The following is a 20,137-nucleotide window of genomic DNA, read 5'->3' as shown; positions in this document are numbered from 1 at the left end:
TTTCCATCTGCTTTTAGCCCTACTCTATAATTTCGCAGTGACTCCACACATGTTCAGAACGACTCAAAAGCCGTTTGAAAGTCGCGTTTGGCAATTACGGCAGTGCTGTCAAGCGCAAGGTGATGGAAGACAAATGTTGAGAGAGAAAGGCAAGAATAGAGTCACTTTGAGAGTTGGCAAGAACCTGAAAGAAGTGAATGACAGACAAAAATAAAGTCCTTGCGTCTTAGCAGATAGGGTGGAATGTGGAATATAGTGATTTATATTTTTATCACTGTGACAAGGATGGATAGTGTTGCGCTCAAGACTGTACTATATGAGACCAAGATAAGACTGAGGCCAGAACTCGTAGTAACCAAGACGATTGAATAGTTAAATAAAATGATCTCTTTAACACTTTTGAGTGGTTTTACATTAGAGATACATAACTCTTGGTTCAAGACAAATTACCAAGGTTTCCTCTCTTCGCAGACTATTTCCACAAGACTGGTCTTGGTCTTTATTTTCCCTTCTCATAGTCTTGATCTTAATAATAAATGGACATAGGCTTTTTCATCATTATTGACTCGAAAAAAGCCTAATTGTCATCATACCCAGAAACTGCGTATGACGAAATTGGTAGTGCTTCTCTGTGAGGTGCGTTTTCCCGGCAAAAGGACCAAATAAGTCATAATTTCAGATTCGTTGACATTTTGCCATGATGGATACATCGCAGCACCCCCCTTAGCGGATCAATTACCTCTTACTGTCTCCTCACTTACCTTCAGTCAGCCAGTAGGAGGCAGATCACAGCCATGTTACCTCACCCCGAAGTTATTACACAGAAGGGATTGTGTGTTGTGCTACCGCAAGTTTTGAGTCCTGATGGATGTGGAAAAAAAACACTCATTAATTTAACTTGATCTTAATTTGATCGCAAGCATTGCACATTCCAGGAAAGTTGTGGCCTTCTTTCACTCTTGTTCTGGAGAACCAAAAGTCTTCTTCCTCACTTAAACAAGTTTCGCCCAACAAAGACTGCCCTAAGGAAAATATTCCAGTTAGCATTTCGTGTTCTGTACTTAGTTTTTTCATAATCTGTATATTAACCTACTTTGATCTGGTCTGAAGGTCATACAATTCTAATGTGTAATTGCCTTAAATGTACCTAAAAAATGTCACATACATCCACAGATAATAATCATCACATCACTTACACTTGCTTCTTTCTTGTCTTCCTTTTGGACATCTACCATTGTCAAAGTCACCCAGGGAATTATAATGTCACACTTGTTACACTTGTATAGTGCGTTTCTATCTTCGAGACGCCCCAAAGCTTCTTTCCTGTCCGCCTTTATTGACGTCATTGCGAGTCAAAGGGTTAAAGGAAGGTGACTTTCTAAGATTCCATCACATTTTTGCCAAACATATTAAATTGAAGCACAAAGCAATTCAGAAATGTCTCCTTGAGTCCATTTGCAGCCAACTATTTTATAGTAAAATAAACACCTTTTTTTGCATTGTGAGCTGACATTTAGCTATTGGAATCATAATCGAACAACAATTAGGGATACTCTATTGAAGCGTTCAAATACTAAGCTTAGTTTTTTCTCTCCAATCATTCCTAAAGTTGTGTTTTTAGTCATTACCTCTTTACTTGTTCATGTTTTTCAGGCAATACGCACAATCTACACTATAGTAGGATCTATAATCTCTCACTTTTCTCCAGGCCTGATTCTGTTTAGTAGCAAATTGTGTGGCGGAGCGATGGAAGCACTTGACAGATTTAAAATCTCAGCTGATAGCGGCCGGGCCTCCTGAGAAAAGAGGAGCCCCCCAGAGTAAAGCGTATCCATATTTAATGTGGCTAAAGGCAGCTGTTGATCGACTGATGTGTTCCCAGGTTTCCTCCTGTGAGCGAGGAAGCTGAGGTCGGAACCCCGGTGGGAGTCATCCTGGCGGCTGCTGTCAATCAAACCATCGTGTACTCTATCGTCGAGGGCAACCAGGGAGGTGAGAAAAACGCCTAGTGCTTTATGCAGCGCCAATGGCAGTGCTCATTCCTGGACTGCTCGTTAATTTTAGCTGCAGAGTTTTCATGTTCTTTCACTTTGTCTTTGGTTTTAGGCATGTTTGCATTAAACAACAAAACAGGACTGATATCCACTGCCAAGTCGCTGGACTATGAGGCCAACTCCAGCTACATTCTCAAGGTGGAAGCCGACTCCATGAAGGTGGTGTCATCAAACCTTCGAGTTCCTTCAAAAAGTAAGTCCGGTTTTTCAGGGCTTTGTACACTTGTATATGTCATTTTCGAATCACATTCTTTCTAAATTCTCCTGCCCGTTTTATGCGGTGTGTCCCTCAAAAGTAAATAATACATGTCAATTTAATGTTTCGCATAAAAATAATGTACATGAATTTTCTAAATAATTATTTGTTATTACATACATTTTACTTTATTAAATCTAGTCAACGGCCTAGTGGTTAGCACACTGGCCTCACAGCTCTGAGGTCCTGGGTTAAAATCCAGGTCGTTCCTCAGTTTGCATGTTCTCCCCAGGCCACTGTGGGTTTTCCCTGGGTACTCCTGTTTCCTCCCACATTCCAAAAACATTCGTGGTAGGCTGATTGGACACTCTAAATCACCACTAGGTATGAGTGTGAGCGTGAATGGTTCTCCCTCTCCTCGTGCCCTGCGATTGGCTGGCCACCGATTCAGGGTGTTACCCGCCTCTGGCCCGAAGTCAGCTTGGGATAGGCTCCAGCACCCCCACAACACTAATGAAGATAAAATGATTAAAAAAATGAATGAATAAATCTATTCATCCATACCTTAGGTAAGCAATACCCGTAAAACTATTGCTCAACTATCAAAAGAGTTTTAATTTAATATATCGTCGATCAGATTAGGAGATTGTTATTTCATTGGCTCAGCCCGACATGGAGATTTTACAATCAATAAGAACAGTTCATTTTGCTTTTTAACATAATCACTGAATGGTATGGTAGTCACCATCAATCGGAGTCATTCCGTCAATTTTAACGCAGTTTATACTCGTTAGATCGCGGTTTTACAGAGCCAATCCCAGCTTCCCCTGAAAGGTGGGCTACACCATAAATCCAAGTCACCAGTCAGTTGTAGGGCTCACACAGAGACTGACAACCATTCGCACTCACAATCCCATTGCCACTGAGTGGGAATCGATCCCACGCAGCCCACATCGAAGTCAGACAAATGAACCCCTACATCATTAGTGACTTCAATGGCAATGAGTGAATTAGCATAGGCAAGGCTCTGTAACGGCAGCACACATATAACTGAGAATTATTCAATATTATTAATTAACTCATAACTCCTTGCGCCCAGTCGGAAAGTGTTCCAAATTAGAAACTGAAAATTAAGCCCAAAAAAAGAGTGAATTGTGTTACATTGACAAAACCAACACAAAAATGTTTGATTGATAATTGTGAAGAAATTTATTTCAATTGTGTTTGCAACCAAAGTCAGAATATTAGAGCAATGTGTCGTAAGAGCCATTGATCCGTTGCCAGGTCCAAAACCCGCCCTGACGAGAATTGAAGAGTGGCAAATGAAGACGATGGCTGATGTGAAGCTTTATTCCTGGTGGAATACTTTAGAGTTAAATTGTGTAAATGAAGTTGGCGCCGTATGCAGTAAACACTTTAATTAAAGAAGAAAGCCTAACCGACGAGCATCAATTAAGCTCCTTGCTTACTGGGAGGGGTCGGACGCCGATCTTTGGGGGGGAGCCATCGATGGAGGGTTCTTAATATGCAAACAGTGCTATTGGAGTCATAATTGAAGTTACTCTAGATTAGGAGAAAGGAAACAGCAAACAGGAGTAAAAATTGTAATTAATGCTTACAGCTATGCTAATTACATCAATATCACAGTAGGGACATTCAGTGGAGGAAAAAACTTTTAATCGTTTTAGTAACTCTCTCGTGGTCAATCGCACTGAAAGAGTTAACTCATTGTCAGTGACAGATGTCCAATTCATTTGATTAGGAAGGTTGGCAGTGGTCAAATGGATTGGGTGTTTGACGTGAGCGGCCTGCTGTAGAGTGGTTAGAGCAAGGGTGTCAACGTGGTGGCCCGAGGGCCAAATCTGGCCCCCCGGATCATTTTGGGTGGCCCCGGAAAGTAAATCATGTGTCGACTTTTTGTTTTAGGATTAAATTACAATGAAGAGTATAGATTTATATTAAATTTTCAGATTTTCCCCCTTTTAAATCAATAATTGTAATTTTTAATCAAATTCTTTTGTTTTTAGTTGAAAAATCATTTAGTAAAATGTAAAAAATATTTTAAAAAAAAGCTCAAATAAACACTGTTTTAGATCTATAGAAAACTGAATATTCAGGGCTTTTAATCCAGTTCTTTTAATCCATTTATAAAAAGTCTATCTAAGTTTATCTAAAATGGTCCGGCCCACATGAAGTCGAGTTGACGTTAACGCGGCCCGCGAACCAACTGAGACCCCTGGGTTAAACCATTGGTTGGTGGGTTTGATCCCAGGTCGGTCCTCCCTCTGTGGAGTTAGCAAACTCTCCTGGGTTTGTGTGGGTTTTCTCTGGGTACTCTGGTTTCCCTACAAATCACCAAAACATGCAGGGTAGACTGGTTGAACACTCTACATTGCCCATAGGTGTAGTATGAGTGTCTGGCTGGTTGTCTGTTTCCTTGTGGCCTGTGATTGGCTGGCCATCAATTCAGGGTGTTCCACGCCTGGTGCCCGTAATTAGCTGGGATAGGCTCCAGCACCACCTGCGTTCCGCTTCGGAAAAATGAATGAATATCACAGGTTTCTCACTTGTGGCAGCAACAGCACTTATGAGTTATGAAGTGTTGCATTTTGCTCTTAAGTTAGGCTTTTGCTTCCTTGGAATAGGTTTTTATTTTAATCTTCATTGTCAACATTGATTTATTTTTCTCTTAAATTGAAAGCAGTGGCATAAGGTAAAGAAATTGTTTCAATTTAGTACTAGAATTGAAGCAAACAATGGTATCTTACTGAATATAAAAACAAACATTTCCATCCTTCATGTAGGGGCTTGAATTTGTTATGTCAGCAAGTGTGACACAAATGGCGCTACACGAACTAGAATCATTAAAATAATGTTGTGGTAAATGTTTCCACTTTAATAAAGAGTAGTGTATTTGAGGGCTTATCGATTCAGTAAACGTTTAAGCACCACAACCCTCTTTTAGAACGTAATGCATCGTGATTGGTCGCAGAAAAAACTCAACTCTACTTACTATAAAGTAACAGACTTATCTCCCAGTTTTCCATCCATCTCAGACCCTGACCCAAACTTCTTGGTGTTGTAAAAATCTTATTACCGATCTCAAAATGTCAACTAAAAGCCTTTTTTTTAATCCAGAACTTTGAACTGGCCTGTGAAGGGTGAGGAATGGGATGGGTACCATCAAATGTAAAAGATATCTGTGTTGTCACCTCCAGGCACAAATATTAATAGCTGCTGACTTCCATTTTGCCGTCAGCTTTTAATGTCATCTCCCTTGCCGGCGGGCATTTCAAGTTTTCCTTCCTTCCCGCCCTCGATGTCAAGTCATACCTCTGGTCTCAATGGATGCTTATCTTTTCTGGTGACAAGCGACTGGAATGTCAGAGTTGCATCAGGCCGCCTTTGAAATGTCTTATTCAAGGGGTTTGGAACTCATCTTTGTCGCGGACCACCTCGTAGTTGTCATTTTGTTTCGACGGAAATTTTCTGACAACTACAACTGCCACAAATAATCAATAATCAAATGGATAAAAAACTATTTTGACAGCCGAGGCATTGTTAACTTCAAAATGGTTGGAATCCTTCTTGGGAAAATGTTTTCCGATCTATTTTCTATTTATTCGTTCATTTTGAGAACTGCTTAACCGTAAGAGGGTCGCAGGGGTGCTAGAGCGTATCCAAGCTACATCCGGGAAGGAGGTGGGTTACAACCTGAGCCAAATGCATTAATTTTCCATGATTTTCATTTGATTTATTGTTTTTTTCATTTAAAATAAGACAAGAAAATGCAATAAATGTTTTCTGCTTTTTCAATTGAAATAAGACAAGAAAATGCAATAAATGTTTTCTGCTTTTTCATTTAAAATAAGGCAAGAAAATGCAATAAATGTTTTCTGCTTTTACCATTTAAAAAGCAAAATAGTGTAAATACTGTTTTTTTCATAAATTTTGTTTCAGTAAAAAGAGGGAAATTAATATTGTCTTCATTTATTCATTTTCCTCACCATTAATCCTCACAAGGGTCATCGGATGCAGGAAAAGTTCACTTTTTTATTTTCCATTTTCTATATACCTTTTATAAATACCAACAAAGGTGAATATTATGTTATCTGTCTTTGTTTGTGCATTTTTAATAGAAATTCAAATCAAACTGAAACAAAATATTCTCTTAAATCTGTAGTGACAACAATGAAGTCAATGCCTAATCGGTCATTTGATTGAATGTTGCATTTTTTGTGCATTTTTAGGTAACACGGCCGTGGTGGTGATTGACATCCAAGACGAGAACGACCACCCACCCGTCTTCACCAATCCTCTTTATATCGGTGGCGTCGCAGAGGATGCCAAAACCTTCACCTCGGTTCTGCAAGTGCAGGTACATCCAGTTTCTCCTTTCAAAATATAATCATGCCATTTCCTTCTGCGGGATTAAGTTCCATCATCTCCTGAGTTCAAAATCTGGATAAAACTTTACCTTGTTGTAGTTATTAATACCCCAATAGGATCATCACAGATCTCTGCAAGCTTTAACACCGTAGTTTTTTTCTCTCCTCCTCAAATCGGCAAACCGCTAGAGCCTCTGTCTCAATTTCTTGAAAGTACATGGACTATACTGTACCGCCAGCGCATGATATATTTTTAAACAGCGGTAATAATCAGTAACTCTGTTCCCTGTGAGAATACCGATTTGTACTTAGGGGCTAATTGGCATATTCACTGTCTGGGAAATGTTCACGTTATAGGAAATAACTACAGTTACATTGACATTGAAATACTTTAATTCCATTTGAAATAGGTAGGAATCATTTTGAAGGGGATTTGTTCTTTTTTGTTTTAATTTTAAATTAAACCTTAACATTTTAGTTAAAGCGCCTAAGAATTGTGCCCATGTCAAAAATGACAAATCTCACTATCTTACTACTATTACTACTACGACTACTACTACGACTACTACTACTACTACGACTACTACTACGACTACAACGACTACTACAACTACTACTACTACTACTACGACTACAACGACTACTACGACGACTACTACGACTACTACTACGACTACTACTACGACTACTACTACGACTACTACTACGACTACTACTACGACTACTACTACGACTACTACTACGACTACTACTACGACTACTACTACGACTACTACTACGACTACTACTACGACTACTACTACGACTACTACTACGACTACTACTACGACTACTACTACGACTACTACTACGACTGCTACAATACAATACAGAACAAAAAGAAGCTTGGCCCCCAGAATTTAGTACCAGAGAGGCTAATCAATCAATCAATCAACGACTACTACTACGACTACTACTACGACTACGACTACTATTACTACCACTATTACTACTACCACTATTACTACTACCACTATTACTACTACCACTATTACTACTACCACTATTACTATTACTACTATTACTACTACTATTACTACTATTACTACCACTATTACTACTACCACTATTACTATTACTACTATTACTACTACTATTACTACTATTACTACTATTACTACTACTATTACTACTATTACTACTACTTACTATTACTATTACTACTACTACTACTACTACTACTACTACTACTACTACGACTATTACTACTACTACTACTACTACGACTATTACTACTACTACTACTATTACTACTGCTTCTACTACTATTATTACAACTACGTTTTATAATCTGTGGCATTTTATAGTGCAAAAAATACTGTACATGGCTAACAATAATTACCATTAACTCATTCACATGTTTGTACTTGCACCAAATTTTGGTTTAAATATGTCCTACAATGCTCCAGAGGCTAGTTAAGCCTTTTTCACTAAGTTTCATGAAAGATTGAAAAATGAACATTTATGCAGTAGCGCGGAATGAAATGATGAATAGAATTCCTGCAAAAAACATTTGGGCTCTTTTTCGTGTCTTCTATAAAAGATGACTCTGGGCTGTGGAGGAGTCGCAAAATGTTGCAAGTTTAACCTTCTTGCTGTCTTTCTCTTACATCTTTTATGCAGTTTAAGTTGGTAATATGGAGCCAGAATCATTTTTTATACTAAACTCATTAGCAACTGTTGATGGTACTAGATGTCCAATTAGGTTTTAACATTAAGATGTCCAATTAGGTTTTAACATTATCAGTACTAATAATTGTATTCAGATATAATATTTGATTGCAAAATTATCAATACGTTTTTATTTTTGCTCTAACTCAGGTCACGAGAAATGAGTTCATATGGAGTAACTTATATTTTGATTACTATTTGTAGTGCTAGTAATGAACAATATTTCTACGTTTCGCGTTAACTCATTGATTGCAATTGACATCCAATTTACTCTCATTGAAAGTTGATCATTCACCATTTAAATGAATGAATTGTATAACATTGTAAATATCAGGCAATGAGTGGGTTAATTTTAAGGTCTTATGGGTCCATTCATGTCTATTTTAGGGCATTCCCTAATCATTTATTGTTTATTGGAGTATTTTGAGTCATTGTGGTGAAACCTGTTTAAATTCACAGCATCAGGAGGAAAAAAACCACATTATCGTCATTGGCACTGAAAGAGTTACAAGGATGGTGGTTATTATTTCTTCAGCGTTAGATTAGTCATTACCCTTTGTCATTTCTTAGGCTCTAGACAAAGACACTGGCAACTACAGCTCCATGACGTACCGCCTCATCAATGCCCCATTGGCCGGGAAAGATGCCAAAGAGAAGAAAAATGGTTTTGTCATGGAGCCGCTCAGCGGCGTACTCAAAACGGCTATCATGTACCGAAATATGCGCCGGTCCTATTTCAAGTTTGAAGTGGTCGCCACTGACGACTACGGCCGAGGACACAGCAGCAAAGCCGAGATTGTGGTAGGTGTTTTTTTTTGGAGAAAAAAAAATCAATCGTATGCTTTGTTTCTTTTTTTTTTTTTCTACATCTAACTCATACACTACTGCTATTTGTTTATGGTTGGAATTGCATTTTTTTGGTAAATGTGTATTGTAATTTGAGGTTTAAAAATAAAGTCTAGTAGTATTATAGATAGGTATTTAGAGTATAAACATATTTTCTTTTTTGGGGCATTTTTGCCTTTGTATTTTTTTAAGATAAGCATTTAAATTTGAAGCATAGATATAAGGCTAATATTTAGTGTTTAGTTGATAGTTGACCTTTCTCAATTAAATTCTTAACAATAATTTTAAAAAACAGTAGTCTATGGTGTACTCTGCCTTGAGCCCAAATTCAGCTGGGATCAGCTCCAGCACCCCACAACCTTAGCCACTATAAGCGCAGTTTGAAAATTCATGAATTTTAAATGTTTATATTTAAATGTTAAATATAATTGTGCTGCTGCTATTTTCTTTTTTAAACTTTTTCTTCCTTAACTATTTTATGTTAAAGAACACCGGTAGTGGACATTTTTACAAAAAGTGATCAAAAAGTCATTAAGTACCGCTTATTAAAACGTGAATACTTTTAATTACCAATTATATATTAAAAAAAAAAAACATTGAATGTTTTTTCAATTGTCAGAGATAAAAATAGATTAGATTAGAACTTTCTTTCATCCCGTATTTGGGAAATTTCCTTGGTTGCAGTAGTAAGACAGACACACAAGACATTGTAGACCTAGTTAAAAAAACTGGAGCCACACACAGGAAGTCCACAAGATGGGGACCTTATACACACTCAGACTGAGGTTACCGCACAATCCCTTAGTAGTCTGGCGGTTTTAAAGATCATCTTCCTTGCCTAGATTGTCCTAAGATGTCCTATCAACCAGGTAGCTAATAAGTTCATTTATAAACTGAAAGAATGCCATCAGAAATTGGAGTTTTATAAGTCCTAAAATGACACAATTACTGTGTGCTCAATGTAAAAACAGTACAATGAAAAATGCTGGTTTGTCTTTAAAAGCTAAATTAAAACTTCATTCGATTTAAGATATCAGAATCAAACTCTATTTGTCATATAAAGGTATCAGTGGTGAACCAGCTGGACATGCAAGTAGTCGTATCCAACGTCTCTCCGACATATGTGGACAAGAACAAAGACCACCTGCTCAGGTAACTATAATTCTTCATATTTTGCATCCCAGATCATTTGATTTGCAACAATGTAATTCAATTCCTCCCCCCCCATTAAATGAAGCCACTACATGTAGTGTGACAACTCGGTGACACAAACAAGGCATTAATCCAGAAGACAACTGGTTGTGTTTATGCTTTATTTTTGTCAGGTTCTTTCACTGAACCTGACGGGCATTTGATAAGGTTATTTTTAAGTGTAACAAACATAGAAACAAACACACTTTCCCCCGCAAGAATCTATGTTGCCCAGCAGGTGTTCTGCCCATGCTGTCAGGATTGGAGATAAGTAACCTCTATTTAACCAAAGTGGTTTTCTATTTTTTTTTTTTTTTTTTATGTGGTAGTATTTTGGAGCGTTACGTTCAAGAACAGATTCCTGGAGCAAAGGTGTTCGTGGAGACTATCGGTCCCCATCGCCACGGTGACAGACTGGAACAAGAAGACTACGCCAAATCGGATCTAATGATTTACGCTATCGACCCGCTGACAAATAGAGCTGTTTCCAGACAGGAGCTGTACAAGTAAGAACAAGACAACAATTGTGTCACGCAAGGCCAGAAATTTTGGGCTACCACATCAGAGGTGTCAAACTCATCTTAATGTAGTTGTGTTTTTCTTTTGAGGACCATAATGTCGGTCAGACTGTAGAAATATTGAGTTCATTTGGTTGCCATTGACGACGCTAGAGCACAATTGTGCTTACCGGTGAACATTTATAACCAATGTTTCCAGATGAAATGAATTGGATGTCTGTCATTGTCAATGGCAAGCAATGAGATAATTGTGGGTCACTTTCAGTACATTTTCGGGCATTCCAGAGTCATTTACTCCTAATTGGTTACTTTCTATTCATTTTAGTGCATTTCTGGGTCACTTACTGATTTATTTAGGATCACTTTCTATTGGTTTTGGGTGATTTGTGTTGTCATTTCCAGTATATTTTAAATAATTGCCTCTTGATTTGAAGTTGTTCTCATCAAAGTTTTATCAAAAAAATATCAAATAAACCCCAAAAATTACACACCGACTTCATGTCAAACAAGAAAATGCCATTAATATTGCAACTTTCCAACTTTTTTACTACCAATATGACGTCAATATCATAACATTATGCAAAGAACAGTGCTCACACAGACTTAAACCCCATAAAGCCAGTTTCCGGTTCACGTTTCAGAATATAAGCAACAAAAATACTACTTAAATCTCATAGAATTTCCAATTCAATACTGTTATAGTACAATCTATGATTTGATGTGTATAGTTTGATTTTAATCTTGTAATAATTCAATTCTATCCTCTTAATATTAAGATTTTTCTCCGACCATCGCATATGGCACACAAATTTATGGGGGCAATTTGTGGATTTATTTATTTTTTTGTCAATTTATTCAATTCACCAAGGCAGACCTAATTAGCAGACAATTTCTGATGAGTTTGGCACCCCTAATTTTAGTACTAGACGTACATTTTGCTTCCAAAAGTGATTGTAATGTTTTGATAAGGTTTCTCGATGGAAAACTTCTGGACATCAACAAGGAGTTTCAACCTTTCATGCCACCTGGCGGGCGCATTTTGGAGATCCGGACACCAGAAGTAGTCACTAGCGTTAAAAAGGCTGTGCAGACTGTGGGCTACACCGAGGGAGCGCTGTTGGCACTGGCGGTCATCATCATCTTCTGCTGCGTGCCTGCCATATTCGTCGTCATTATCACATACAGGCAGTATGAATGATATTATCTATAAATTAATTTCTATGCTTGCTTAATTTATTTAAATTATTGGCTGCCATTGACCGTGACCGGACGTTTGGTCGCCAGTCTCTTGGTCACCGGTCTTTTGGTCCCTTTTGGTCGCCTGTCAAATGTACTTAGATATTAAACAATACTTAGATATTTAAACTCTCTCTTAGATATTAAACTCTCTCTGTTAGATATTAAACTCTCTCTCTCTCTTAGATATTAAACTCTCTCTGTTAGATATTAAACTCTCTCTCTTAGATATTAAACTCTCTCTCTTAGATATTCAACTCTCTTTCTTAGATATTAAACTCTCTCTTAGATATTAAACACTCTCTCTTGGATATTAAACTCTCTCTCTTAGATATTAAACACTCTCTCTTGGATATTCAAGTCTCTCTCTTAGATATTAAACTCTCTCTCTCTTATATATTAAACTCTCTCTCTTGGATATTAAACTCTCTCTCTCTTAGATATTAAACTCTCTCTCTCTTAGATATTAAACTCTGTCTCTTAGATATTAAACTCTCTCTTAGATATTAAAGTCTCTCTCGTTGATATTCAACTCTCTCTCTTAGATATTCAACTCTCTCATGTATATAATTTTGAGAGCTGGCTTCAACAGTAAACTCTTGTCACCATTTGACCGGCGACCAAACGTCCAAAGACCCCATTGACAGTGATAGACGTCTTGCTCACTGACATATGACACGCTAATTTAAGTTCTCTAGACAATGATGAGCAGAATCACATGATCTCTATCACCATCAATGGCAATGATAGTTAGGAATTCTATGTCAAGTTGTCTCTCTTAATTTGTAATTTGTCTCTCTCTGTCTTGTTCTTCCGGTCTGGTCTGACTTCTTCCATCATCTGCAGATTCAAAGAGTGAGTACAGTTTTCATATGGTTTCCCCATGTGCTCAAGGTAATTAGCAAGATAAGACCATGACCACATTTTAAGATCTTGGGCTTGTCTTTCGAGCCATTTAAATTGGAAATATGGTACAATGGTACCTCGAGATACGAGCTTAATGCGTTCCGGGACTGAACATATGTCGATTTACTCGTAACTTAAACAAACGTTTCCCATAGAAGTGAACTAAAAACAAATTCATTCATTCCAACCCTTAAAAAAAGACCCAAAGTACATTTAAAATGTTATACCTTTTCACATTTTCACTTGTTAGTGATACATAGTATAACCCACTTAAAAGTGTCAATTTTAATTTCACCTGTCTCAAAATATTTTGGAAAAATTTATCAATTTTAGGCAATATCAATTGCTCCAATTTGTTGTGTTTATGAGGCATGGAAAAAATCAAATTGTATTTTCTCTCAGAGGCATTGCGTCTCCTCTCAAGTGATGTCGTTAATTGGCGCTTTTTGGCATGCAATGGCATCGTGAGGGATTTACTGCCCCAATTGAAGCCTTCCTAAATTCCCCTGTTAATTAACTTTTCTAAATAACATCACGTCACTGACTTTTGCTGTTTACTGTCTAGACGACAAGAAGAGTGCGCCAAGACCGCCCGCATTCAGATGGCGCTCCCGAGCGGCAAACTTGGAGGGGTCACCGCCAATAATCTGTACGAAGAACTGGGTGACAATGCCATGTAAGTCAAGCTGGTGAATATATTATACATAGCCAATAAGAGCAGTGTGGTCACTTTTCAGCAATTTGGGGTCTATGGTATTCCCTAAATGTAGCATTACAGTGTCTACTTTTAAAATACTTATGAATTACTGCAATTTCAACTGATTTTCAGAAAGCTTTAAAATGAGAGCAACAACTGAATTTGATTTCCATGTCTGTCAATGGCGGTGAATGCATTCATTCATTTTCTGAATGAGTTTTGTTTTCAAGTTGATGCTAAATTCCATTGAGAAATTTCATTGAGTTATAGCAAAATAATATTTTTGAAAGTAAAAAGTTTTATATTTAAGAATATTGCAACTGGCATCTATGAAATAATAAGCATTTAGATAACTTTATAATTAATTTTGTGTAATACATTGTCATCAAGGTGTACTATAACAAAGGGAAGTTAAATACAAAGACGTGGGTTATGTTACCAACAAAGGTGAATGAATGGTTAGCACTTCGGCCTCACAACTCTTGGGTTCTGGGTTCGAATCTAAGTCGGTTCACCTGTGTGGAGTTTGCATGTTCTCCCTAAGCCTGCGTGGATTTTCTCCGGGTATTCCGGTTTCCTCCCATATTCCAAAAACATGCATGGTAGGCTGATTGGACACTCTAAATTGCGCCCAGGTGAGTGTGAATGGTTGCCCGTCTCCGTGTGCCCTGCTATTGGCTGGCCACCCATTCAGGGTGTCCCTCGCCTCTTACCCGAAGTCAGCTTGGATGGGCTCCATCACCCTCTGTGAGCCCAATGAGGATAAAGCAGTTCAGAAAATGAATGAATGAAAGTGAACAAGCTCACTTTACAAACTGAAACCTGGCAACAAATACTTCACCTTTTCTCACAGAAACTCCTTTCAGCCCTTGGTTGTTTTTCCAACTGATTAGTTTCATTCATTTCAATTAGCTCATCTCGTGCTCATTTTTTTCGGTTAGAGACCAACCGCGGGAAACCCCACATTGATCTTGCATATGCAAGCTTTCGTGGTAATGCGAGTGCAGAAGCGTATCAAAAACAGACAGGAAAGCAGTGATGCGTGGAATGCTGATAAGGACTTCCTCGCAACTTCATCTTTGTGCTTCGGAAAGGAAATTTTAATGAAACTATCTGGCGCAGCGGCGCCTTGAGTGCGTCAAAGAGCGCGTTAGCTTGTTAAAACCTCCGAACGAAAATTAATAAGAGCATGCTGCAGGGGGGGGGGGGGGCGCTGTTTGAATCACGTCTAGGCCATTGAAAAAAGAGGAACGTGTCAAGATTACATTCATGCTTAGGGGATAGAGATCGAGCGACAATAAATTGTCAGCATATAATTAAAGGTGGGGAACTTAATAGTGCGACAAAGGGGAATACTGTATTTTATGGAGTATAAGTCGCACCAACCAAATAATGTACGAGGAAGAGAAAAAAGTATATATAAGTCGCACTATAGTATAGAAATATAAATATATATATTTTATTGATAACCAGGAACAAACATACATTCATCTGAAATAGTTACACCTGTTAATTTAACGTTTATTGTTTTTTTAAATAACTAGCCTAAATATAAACCCTCAGTGATTAGAGAGAGAGAGAAAAAATAGTCGCACTTGAGTATTAGTTGTAGGCATGGCTAAGCTGTGAAAAAAATGTGACTTATACTTAAGAAAATAATGTATAGTAAAATATATACAGGTATCTGAAAAAGCTGCTGTCTATGAAGTGAATGTTGACATTGTTTAGCAAAAAACAAGTCAGATGAAATGCATTCTTCCCGTGTACACAATCAGTTTTCAGACTTATTCAGCCCAATTTATAACATTTATTTACAACAGTGGTCCACCAAAAAATGACACAAGTCTCATCCACAACAAAACATTCATGGTACAAGTTAAGAAAGCATTGTTTAAAACTCAGTTATAAGTTGAAATTCTCTAAAAAAATGTTCTTGCACTAATGGATTTGTTTCGTAAAAATGTTATTTAACAAAGTGGGTTCACTCAATTAGGATGTGTACTGTATGTTTGTCAGTCAAATAGGATTGGACGTCTAGCACTATCAATGTGAGGGAAAAATGATCTGTCCATCACAGTTCAAATAGAATGATAATAATTAATAGACGTCCAGTTCATTTGACTGGGAGGCCGCCATTGCCCAATAATTTGATATCTACGTTGTGCGTTCCAGCTAATAAGTTAATATATGAAATAGCATTAAGGTCATTATAGAACAGCATAAAGGTTTTTGATATGTTTCGACTTAAAGTTCTATTTAAAAACATGTCCTTTTTAGAGCAAGTTCATTTCATCTAGGATTGTCAAAGGCAACTAGTGTTTAACATAACATCTCTACATCTTCTTCCTTTCTGGAAACCTGACAGACAAAAGTGAGTAAAACCCTTAAAGTGTACTTTCCCTACCTTCACTTTCTGTTTTAAATCGGTTAGAACACCACGCAAAATCTTGTACTGTTGAATCGTATTGCAGACAATTGAAAAAAAAAAAAAAACTTTTAAGGTGTTAGCTTTGAAAGTCTGCGCTTTTGTTTTTGTGCTCAAAGAAAAGCAAAGCCAGCAAAGTATTGGAAAGTGCATTCAGTGGGTCGATTGCCAAAAGGAAATGTGCAAACTTTCAAAGCATGACAAAGCACGATTGATCCTTCCCTGCTGCCATTAATAGTAGAAACTCAGTGGCTTCTTTGTTGCGTACTACTTAGATCGTACAGTTTTTTTTGCAGTTTCCATCCCCTTTGCCATCTTAGTAAAAAGGATAGATTTGTACCCATTCTACTCCCGAAGTACAATTGTTCTCAAATATTTTACAGCAAGTACCAACTCACAGAATATTCAAATCCCAGAGTACTACTGACTGAGTCAACATGAAAACTACACCAGAAGTGAAAGAGTTAATGATTTAAAACAGTCGAATTGGATTGGATTAAAAACATGTTATTCAGTCAATCCTTTGCCTACCATTCGAGGAAACCCATGTGCTCGTACTCGTACCATCTTTTGAGAACAACTCTCCACTCCTTCATCCATGATTGGACTTGAATCGAGGTACCTTGACTCTTCTAGTTTGTCATAACTAGTATTAGCATTAGTAGCAGTAGTCATCTTCAACAAGAGTCAGCAGCTATCCAGATTCAAGTCTCCCACATTAACCTAGCCTTCATACCATTCCATCATTCATTTCTACTTTTTCCTCCCCTCCGTCCCACCACCAGTCGTTCAGTCCGCAGTGCTGGAAGTTTGGATGAAAGTGATCGTCAACGTCTAATCTCCGATTTCGCCACCCGAGCAATCGCAGCCCACCGGCAATGCGTCGCTAACGGAGGAGTGCTCAACAATCTTCCCAAATCCGAGTCCAGCATCACTTTCCTCTCAGATGAAAACCCCCTGACCATCAAAAACCCAATCTACCATGAGGACGGGACTTCCAGCAGTCCAGAGACTCTTGGACGAAGCCAAAGAAAGCGAGACTTGCTGGGCCAATTCTCCCCCTCCACCAGAGGTCTTCGAGAGGCATGGCTGAGAATCAAGTCCCCGGTGGGTGACACGGTATCAAACAGCGATAGCGGAAGAGGATCGGGAAGTGGTGGCCACAGTTGGACTCTCCCGTCTAGACTACATCGAAAAGAAATGTACGACGCCTTGAAGAGGCAAGTAATGATGGACCCCGTGCAGTGGGAAATGGAGCTCCTGAAAGCCGAATTCAAAGAGTGCAAAGGAATTAGCCTGGATTCAGCATTTGAGCACAGCTTGGAATCGGACCAGATGCTAAGACCGAGTCTAGAACCCAAGCTAACGGTCAAACAGCAGGCCCAACAGTTTGAAAAGCAGGCCATACAAGAAATGAAACAACGGCTAAGCAGAGATATCCGATCGTCTTTGTCGCCTGATATTCTGCTTTCTATTTTGCCCGAGTCCCTACAGCATCCCCAGTGCATCCATTCCCCAAACATTCAGGCTAGAGACAGTCCCCCTAGTATCATCGTTACCCAAATAGACGGGGGGACGCCTCCACCCAGCCACAAACCAACCCCACCTGTCCTCCGGCGCTTTGGCTCCAGCCTCACAGAAAAGCAGAGTGCAGAAGACAGACTTGAGGTGCACTTAGATATCATACCCGACCCTCCATCCACGCCACCGCCGCCACCCCCATCTGCTCCGGCGCCTTCCCCTCCTCCACTTCCAATCGAGCCATCTTCCCCTCCGCCTACTCAGTCTTCCCGCCCTCCTCTACCACGGCCACCGCCTCCTCCACCGCTTCCTCCTGCTCTTTCACCTTCTCCCTCGAGACCCTCCACTTTTGTCCTCCCTTCGTTTTCCGAGGCCCCGACCTTGCGGCCCGTGTCCCTCCGGCCCACTCCACCACCTCTGCGGTCTGAACCGGAACCTCCCCGCAGGGAACTGAAAGGCATCTTAAAAAACATCCAGAATATCGCAGAGATTGAGAAGTCTGTAGCTAACATGTTTAGCCAGATCGATCGGAAACAAATCCCTCTGAAAAAAGTCATGAAGAACCGTGCGCCTTCCGATTCTGTGGAATCTTTGGACTCAGATGTTTTAGCTGCTGAAGAAGTAACAAAAGGAGTGGAAGTAGGACCGGACCCTTCACCCCCACAGCTTCAGCCAAACCCAAATATGAACTCCATTGTGGTGGAGCTTGAGAAACGATTTCCACCTCAGTCCACCATCCTTTAGCTTTCACCTCACTCTCACGGTTATTCTCATATTTCTCTCATCTTGAAGAGAAACTTCAACTTATATTAGTACTAAGAAAAATCACATCCACTGCTTTAAGAGCTCACATTTACAGTCATCTTCAGATAGAACAGCTCGGGTTTCGCATTCAATAAGTGTGAAAAGAATCGAGAAAGCCTTTTTTTTAATGAACCTGGACCCTATGGAGGACTTTTTACAAAATTCACTGGTTTTTCAAGACCGGTCAGAAGCCAATTTACTCATCTTATCACATCTCGATAAGATCATTTGGAAGTGAAGACTGAGTGGGCCTATCATTGTGAACAGGGTGAACTGATTGATTTCTTTGGATTTGGAGATGTTCTTTTGTTGATTACATGTTAATCTTTTGTTTGGGTTTGGTACAAAGTAGATGTTTTTTTTTTTATTGTCGTTTAGTGAGCTAATTTTCCATGATGTATCCAGTGTACAAAAGAGCAATCTCCAATAAACATTCTTCTATGTTTGCAGTTCAATTTTCAGCCTTCAAAGCATAAGTGCATTTGATATGACTTTTTGAGGATTGAAGCGAATATGAAGACAAGTGGATGATGATCGTGGTTCTGTGTCATTGACAGTGATAAGACGTCTAATTTATTTGGACTGGAAGGGGTTAAGCGGCAATCATCCCAGTTCAAATGGATTGGACATTTATCACTGCCCGGCAGAGTTTAGATGAAATACATTTGTATTATTCTGTTGTTATTTTCTTTTGAGATCGGATGTGTAAGATGTTTTTGTCAAGAAAATATATGGACCAACATACTTTTCATATGACAAACATACCTTTCAACTTTGAAAAGAATCCCTTTATTCGCTCTTGATTCATGTTTAACACTAACTCACATGCTTCAGTAGGTTTCATCCATTGGCTGAGGTAAAATAAAAAATTATATGTATGTATATTGATTGTAAAATAGATTTCTTTTTAGTCCTGGTCTTGGTCAGACAATGCTATTCTATGCTATAATTACTCCTGTTATAATACATAATTTTGTGCAATTCATTGCAAATAATTTACGGCAAGACTCGGGTTGGTTTGCAGGCCGCTTTTAATGTCAACTTGATTTCACGTGGGCCGGACCATTTTAGATATAATATTTAGATTTTTTTTTTTTATAAACAGATTAAAAGAACTGGATTAAAAGACCTGAATATTCAGTTTTTAATACATCTAAAACAATGTTTATTTTAGCTTTTTGTATATATTTTTAGATTTTACAAAATGATTTTTGAACTAAAAACACAGAAAAAAATAATTAAAAAATTACACTTATTGATTTAAAAAGGGGAAAATCAGGAAATTTAATATACATCTATACTCTTCATTTTAATATGATCCTAAAACAGAAAGTCGGCACTCATAATTTACTTTCCTGGGCCACATAAAAAGATGTAGTGGGCCAGATTCGGCCCCCGGACCGCCACTTTGACACATGTGATCTACAGAGTGTATTTTCTTCTTTTGGGAAACTCCACAAAGAAAAATGACAATAGAACAAATCCTGTGTTTGAAGGCATTGTGGTCTGATTTCTATAGAAACAAATCATGTTTGCAATGTTGTATTTCTCTGTCATAAATGCAACATAGCCAGGCAGGGATATAAAAGAGTCAATCACTCCAGGCCTGTATTTGCATGTATATGTGTCAAAATCCAAACTGTCT

The 20,137-nt window shown here is 38.4% G+C and overlaps 1 protein-coding gene across 1 annotated transcript in view; it reads left to right on the top strand.

Annotated features, from left to right (window-relative positions):
- Positions 1-20,137, top strand: part of LOC144211474 (protocadherin-15-like) — a 97,916-nt gene that overhangs the window by 67,410 nt on the left and 10,369 nt on the right. Inside the window, exons 27-35 of the mRNA XM_077738766.1 lie at positions 1,883-1,992; positions 2,107-2,247; positions 6,501-6,628; positions 8,919-9,149; positions 10,258-10,346; positions 10,715-10,891; positions 11,873-12,091; positions 12,986-12,994; positions 13,611-13,721. Coding sequence (XP_077594892.1) covers positions 1,883-1,992; positions 2,107-2,247; positions 6,501-6,628; positions 8,919-9,149; positions 10,258-10,346; positions 10,715-10,891; positions 11,873-12,091; positions 12,986-12,994; positions 13,611-13,721 — 1,215 coding nt within the window. The remainder of the gene's footprint in view (positions 1-1,882; positions 1,993-2,106; positions 2,248-6,500; positions 6,629-8,918; positions 9,150-10,257; positions 10,347-10,714; positions 10,892-11,872; positions 12,092-12,985; positions 12,995-13,610; positions 13,722-20,137) is intronic.

The sequence above is a fragment of the Stigmatopora nigra genome, chromosome 18 (genome assembly GCF_051989575.1).
Source record: "Stigmatopora nigra isolate UIUO_SnigA chromosome 18, RoL_Snig_1.1, whole genome shotgun sequence".
NCBI lineage: Eukaryota > Metazoa > Chordata > Actinopteri > Syngnathiformes > Syngnathidae > Stigmatopora > Stigmatopora nigra.
Note: the sequence above shows the minus strand (reverse complement) of the source record. Positions and strands in the feature narration are given on the sequence as shown.